The 7,138-nt window shown below is 37.1% G+C and overlaps 1 protein-coding gene across 1 annotated transcript in view; it reads right to left on the minus strand.

The window, feature by feature from the left end:
- Positions 1 to 6,825, minus strand: part of LOC140740962 (diacylglycerol O-acyltransferase 1-like) — a 59,502-nt gene extending 52,677 nt beyond the window's left edge. The window contains exons 1-5 of the mRNA XM_073070603.1: positions 6,762 to 6,825; positions 6,259 to 6,387; positions 6,067 to 6,162; positions 4,360 to 4,463; positions 75 to 113 (exon numbers count right to left, since the gene is read on the minus strand). Coding sequence (XP_072926704.1) covers positions 75 to 113; positions 4,360 to 4,463; positions 6,067 to 6,162; positions 6,259 to 6,387; positions 6,762 to 6,825 — 432 coding nt within the window. The remainder of the gene's footprint in view (positions 1 to 74; positions 114 to 4,359; positions 4,464 to 6,066; positions 6,163 to 6,258; positions 6,388 to 6,761) is intronic.
- Between the last annotated feature and the right edge of the window lie 313 nt (positions 6,826 to 7,138).

Here is a 7,138-nt window from a genome sequence, read left to right on the forward strand (position 1 = left end):
AGAACCTATCTGTTAGAACACCTATCTGTCAGATGCCTTCATAGCATATACAGTATTTGTAACTTCAATCTTACCTGCTGAATCAGTCCAACAAAAAGATGAATCAAAAAGAACTGTAATACAGGAGAGAGTTTATCAAATTACTATAATATCTTCTGATGAAAGAAGATACCAGTAATATTGTACCCATTCAACTCACTAATCTTACTGCTTCTCATAAGCACACTACTATTAATACACACTACCACTTCTTAAAAAGAATAAAACATCATTTAGAGTTCAATAAAGTAACACTTGTAAAGCTATGCCAATTAGAATGGAAAGCATCACCAATTAGAATAACTCACAGTATTTTCAAGGTACCTGAACCTTCTCCGGCACTTGGAAGGAGGATTTAAAAAAACAAACACAGAAGGAAAAGTAAGGCAGGCAATTATTATTTTGAAGGGACAGATTTCAAGGAGTTTTTTCAAGCAGGAAAGAAGTAGGAGAAAATCAAAAGCTCAGCGTTAGTTAGTGGCTGATCTTACTGTGAGTTCACTCATAATATAACTATCTGATGTTCTGTGTATCATATGCTCAATAGTCAACTGGGTTAGTAGAGTATTACGAGGCACCAGCAGTTTTGAAATGACAGTACATCCATTTGAAAAGAATTTAAACAAGGAAAATGCTGCATAAAAATGCTCATCCTCAGTAGTGGAGAATCGAGAATTTGAACTCAAAAGGCAAATATTAAAATGAATGTAATTATCCTCAGCTAGTTGAGTCAACTGTTTGATCTAAATCAATTTCTCTTGAAGACAGTCCTGCCAATTTGATTCCCCTCATTTGGAATTAGGAAATGCCATATAGCAACAGATAAAATTAAGGCTGGTTATTAAGGTTATTAATATTGATAACATTCCTGTTAGAGTACTTATTATTTGTGCTACCAAACTATCAGTGCCTCTAGCCAAACTGTTTCAATACAGGCCCTTAGTTATTATAACACAGACTATTCAGCTCATCAGATCCATGCCAGCACCCAACAGAGGAAATCCCATCAGTTCCATTTACCCACTCCTAAAAAATACTCTGCTCCAGCATCTCATTCCCTCTTACACACCCATCACCTCTCTTTGATTCTTTTCGCTATCTGCTAATGCTACATAGTAGCCAATAACCTATTTTGGAATGTGGGATGAAATAGGAGAACCAGCGAAGACCCATAGGGCCAAGGAAAGTTTGTGAAAATTCCACTAATCACATCCAGGTCCCTGGAATTAATTGAAAGTCAAAGTCTAGGTATATTTATAAAAGTGTGTATGTGTCACTATATACTACCTTGAAATTAATTTTCATACAGGTATTTACAGGAAAATAAAGGAATACAAGAGAATTTATGAAAAACTATACCTAAACAGGATTGAACAGCTTGTCATATGAAGAGTGTATGATGGCTCTAGGCCTGTATTCTCTGGGATTCAGAAGAATGAGGGGTGACCTAATTGAAACCTATCAAATGGTGAAAGGTCTTGTTAGAGTGGATGTGGAGAGGATGTTTCCAGTGGAGGAAGAGTCTGGGACCCAAGGACACAATCTCAGAAAACAGGGGCATTCGAAGGGGGGGGGGGATGCAGGAGGGAGCAACCTGACAGTGTGGATTTGCTGTCCATAAAACACAGAATTAACTAACTTATCAAAACTTTAACAGAAGAGCAAATCCAAAAAGGTGAAAGTGAGCACTTAAAGGATCATTTCTAATACCATTTCCTTTCCAGTGCAAAACTCACTGATCCTGACAGTGATTTCCATGATGCAAATATGCAATGAATGTTGGAAGATTTTGCGCTTAGCTTTGTATAAACATGTTAAACAAATGTACAATGCAAGTAAGGGTTTCGAATCACAAACAGTTCCATTACTTCCAAGGCAGATGGAGGTGTACATCAGACTCTTCCATAGATGGGGCAAGAGGGTACTTTGTGAGGCAGCACACTCCCTCACAGCTTACTCAAGATTGCTCCGTGATTCCCATACATAAACCCAGCGTACTCAACATCAGCCCAGATGCTCCTTCTCAACTTTGAAAGGCCATGACTCAAGATTCCACCAAGTCAGCGTCCAATCAATGAGGTTTTGAGCACATTCTTGGATCCCGTCCCACTAGTGATCTGTCCAGTGACAATTCAAAGGGTGTTGGGCATGTGAACAACATGATCTGTCCAATATAGTCAGTAAGTATATCTGGAGCTTCAGTGCTGGGAATGTCTGACAGTGAAAGGACTGTGATGTTGATTTGCTTAATTTTCCAATTGTTTTGGAGGATGACATGGCTGTTAACAGTGCCTTGAGGTGATTGCTCAAGTCATATCAAGTGATAGTTCAATGACCAGAAGCAAAAAGCAAGGCCCAACATTCCAAGAGTTTTGTGCCAAGTCTAAGGCTTCATAGCTATAGGTTGAACAGTGTAGAACATAGAACATAGAAATGTACAGCACAGTACAGGCCCTTCAGCCCACAATGTTGTGCTGACCCTTAAACCATATAACCCCCCCCACATTAAATTCCTCCATATCTGCCTAGTAGTCTCTTAAATTTCACTAGTGTATCTGCCTCCACCACTGACTCAGGCAGTACACTCCATGCACCACTCACTCTCTGAGTAAAAAACCTTCCTCTGATATCTCCCTTGAACTTCCCACCCCTTACCTTAAAGCCATGTCCTCTTGTATTGAGCAATGGTGCCCTGGGGAAGAGGCGCTGGCTGTCCACTCTATCTATTCCTCTTAATATCTTGTATACCTCTATCATGTCTCCTCTCATCCTCCTTCTCTCCAAAGCGTAAAGCCCTAGCTCCCTTAATCTCTAGTGTCTCACTAGTTCTGAAGGTACGCTCCACTCTTGTGGAAAGTTTGTTTATCATGGATGCAACATTCTGACAAGAAAGACTGAGAAAAGTGTTGGAGAATTGAAAGGCCTAGAAAAGAGCAGACAGGAGCCTCATTTCTAACAGAATATGTATGTCATTTTCACGTGAGGCAGCCAAAGAAAGATTCAGTGCTGGATGAGCTGAGTAATACTAAATAACTCTCTAGTCCAAAGAGTTGTGAAGGCTAAACCATTTGAAGTAATTAAAGAAGAAGTAGTTAAGTTTTTTTGAAAGATCACAGAATTCAAGGATATTAAAACAGGAAAGGAACTGAGATGTAGGCAGATCAGCCATGATTATATTGAATGGTTAGACAGCCCTGAGAGACCATGTGGCCTGCTCCTATGATTTCCTTGTGTTCTGGTACAAGCTGGAATCATTTAAGGTACATTTTAAATTGAGTCACCCCAAATCAACTGAATCTATCAAGAAAAGTAAATTTTAATAAATATAGAGACACAAGGGACTGCAAATATATGAATGTATAGCAACAAACAAAATGCTGATCCTAATGAAGGGTCTCAGTCTGAATTGGCTGAATTTGAATTGTTCATTTCCCTCCACAGATTTTGTCTGAGGTGCTGCATTCTTCCAGATGAAGGGTATCAACCCAAAACGTGCACAGCCCATTTTCTTCAGCAGATGTTGCCTGATGCACCGAGTTCCTGCAGTATCATGTTTATTGATAACTATGTATTTTTTTACAATTGGATATCACTGCACTTTTATCAGAATTTACATCAAATCCTCCAGGAAATGGGTATTTTATTGCCAAAGTGATTATTATTTTATTCAGGTTACCTTTTTGTCAACTACTTTTTTTTCTCTTAATGCTTTTCAAGGATCATAGAATTAGAATTGTAGAATTGTTACACTGCAGATGGGCTAGTTAGCCCTCAATACTCAAGGTTATCTACACAAGTGACAGACCCATCACTTCCTTTTTTCCTCAACTAAAACTGCCATTGCATCTCAATTTACTTATTACATGAAAACAAAGTTATAACACAAGACAAGCAAACAGCTCATCTGTCACTTCCTTATGCTAAATATTTGAGTGAATGACCTTGGTAACATACTCAATATTTCACACAAATAACACTATAATATTTACATGAGATGAGCTCACATAAATGTACAAAACCAGCTTATTTCTGTTCAGGTGAATAAAAGATGTTGATTACTGGGCAAAATCTCAAGTATTGTTCTCAATATACTTCCATTTGTGTGGCATGCAATAAAATTCAATTGCAAAGTCAGGTCTATCTTTATAGCTGGGAAGGTAAAGTTAAACACAGATTCATCAGGTTGCACTAAATAGCAGCTGATTAGAGTACATCAGATACATAAACCTGAATGTTAGTCCTTCACTACGCACTTAGCAAGAAGTCTTGAAATGAAGTATCTATATTTGTTGTTGCACAGCAGCACACTCAGATTCTCACCATTTCAAATAGACGCCTCAGAAGGAATCGTATTCGTACTTTTGCAGATCTTGGGAAATTCATCTGGTAACAGAGTGTTGGTGCAAATAAAAAATAGTAGAGATCTAAAAAGAGTCACAAAAAATAACATTTCATTAACTAGTGTTAACAATTGAAGTTATATTACAACTGAATATAGTTTTTCTTCATTATCTCTTTTGAGTACTACAGTACTATATGACAAATTGAGAAATGTACATTTAATAAAATCAATTTACACTGTGATAAATATACCAACTTTGCAGCCAAAAAATTTGTTTGCAGTATTAATGAAAGTAATAACTCAAATACTAACATAACAAAAAGCAATAAATATTTTATGCAAATTAAAAGAGCGAAAAGTTTAAGTGCCAGGCCTGTTAGAAGAACATCAAGTATTCTAAAATTACCTTTTATGTGATGAGTTTTGATCTCATATTTGCTACAACGATGATGAGGAGAATGGATTTAAAATTTAAGGCTTCCTCAGGAAGGTTAAGTTGGCATTAGTTTTGTATGAGATGATGACAATTACAGCAATTACAGCCATACTTCAGAAAAATATTTCCTTTTAAGAAATATTTCAATGTACCCCCTTTCTCTTGGTATGAGCTTTTCTTGTCTTTATTCTAGTAGCACTATGCTGATAACTTACTTGAAACAATATTACTTCAGATATATTCTACTTAGAGTGTGCAGCTCTTTGAGGAACAAATTACTGGTTGAAATTAGCTCCAAACTCAGCAGCGGGTCCTGTAAAACCCTTCACAAAGATTGTCTAGCTCCACAAACGATAAACATTGACACGTAGTAAATAAAAGCCCTAAGTAGTACATGGCACTAGAGTTTTCCTCATGTGCTTGACAGCCTTAACAAGGGATTATTGCTGTCAAACACATAAGGAAACTCTAAAACCATGTGTCATATCCGGCAAAACATTGCCAATTGAAAATAGCATTTGAGGGTCCAGGAAGAGGAGCAAGTTATCCTACAGCATGAGGTTCTGAAGTGGAACACAGATTTGGGTAACAGGAGTAACTAGGGTACACCAATTCAACATCCACAGCCCTGTCTCCTAACTGAGCAGAGGCAATAGACATGGTTTCACAGCAGCCTACAAAATCACAATATAAACCAAGATATTCTCTCCAGCACTGGGGCCCAAGCTACACTCAGTCAGACTACGTACCACATTGTTCACAAGGCTATGACCAGACTTCCAAAATAAAGAGTTATCTGACTCTGGAGATTTCCATGAAGACTGAGGAAAAGTCTGAAGGATATATCCAAGGCTTCCATGAGGAATGCAATATATCCACTTTCTCCCTCTAGATATACCTAATTTTCACAAGAATAGAGGTAGAAATAATTCCACTTAATTCAAAACTACTTTGTACATTCTATGTGTAGCTTCCACAGAATGCCAAACATATCAGAAGAATGCTTAAGAAAAATAAGTAAGGGTTAAGTTTCAAGATAAAAAGTTATTTCTATCACCTTTTTCTTGATCTCATCATTTTTCATTGGGAAGCAACTTTTTAGCTAAAATTCCAACTTACTGCTGAAAACAAAATCTAAATCAATATAAATTAAAAACTGGGAATTGATAAATAAGTTAAACCACTCCTCCTCTTTTCTATAACAATAAATTACATTGCAGTCTTCACAAAAGAAAAAAAAAACTTCTACCTCTTACTGTCAGGTTGTCTGGATAATTAACTATTTCATCTACATTGTTCCGATTACCACTGGTTTCACCATTTCCAAATACACATGACATAATGCCTGTAAAAGATGCATAAAGTTAATATCACAATATAACAAACAAATATGAAACAACAATTATATGAAACTATTTGCAACTATTTAATATAGATATACCTGGTTGCTTCATGGCTGTTCTTAGACCTAGAGGTCCCCATTCTTCACGAAGCCACCTATTCACCTCGTGATAAGAGTACAACTTCATGAAGATAATGCTGTGCACAGTTAATACCATTCCTGATCCAACTGCATCAATAAATAACCCAAAAGGGAGAAGAAAAATGCAATGATAAAGTGAGTAATTTTCTAATTAGTTATTTCAGTATTCTGTGCCTGTGATTTGACATGTTAAATTCTACTACTCACTCCCACATCATTATATTAATTTCATTAATTCAAATAAGATGGGATCAAGAAAGAATTTTCAACCATGACAAATGCCTGTGTTTACGTATTTTTATCTAAGACCAAATGAAACATTAGTAGACACAGAAATAAAGAAAACTACATGAATGAAGCAATTCCTGATGAACGGTTTTGGCCCAAAATGTTGACTGTTTACTCTTTTCCATAGATGCTGCCAGGCCTGCTGAGTTCCTCCAGTATTTTGTGTGTCTTACCTTGATTTCCCACATCTGCATATTTTATCTTGTTACTGAATGGGGCAATTGCTGGAAGCACCATTTGTGGCTGGTGTAAAGCTGAGGACCAGTATAAAGTGCATCCAACTTCTCAGCTAAATAGCTTATGGAATACTCTACAAAATCCCTGGAGTTAATGATGTGAAGAGGCAGGGTGAGACCATAAGGCATAGGAGCAGAATTAGGCCTTTCAGCCCATTGTCTGCTTTGCCATTGTGGTGGTGTGGCTCTGTTGGTAAGAGATGGAATTGCATCTTTAGAAAGAAGTGACATCGAGTCAGAGTATGTCGAACCTTTGTGGGTGGAGTTAAGAAACTGCAAGGGTAAAAAAAAACCATTATGGGAGTCATATACAG

Source organism: Hemitrygon akajei, chromosome 17 (assembly GCF_048418815.1).
Source record: "Hemitrygon akajei chromosome 17, sHemAka1.3, whole genome shotgun sequence".
Classification (NCBI taxonomy): domain Eukaryota; kingdom Metazoa; phylum Chordata; class Chondrichthyes; order Myliobatiformes; family Dasyatidae; genus Hemitrygon; species Hemitrygon akajei.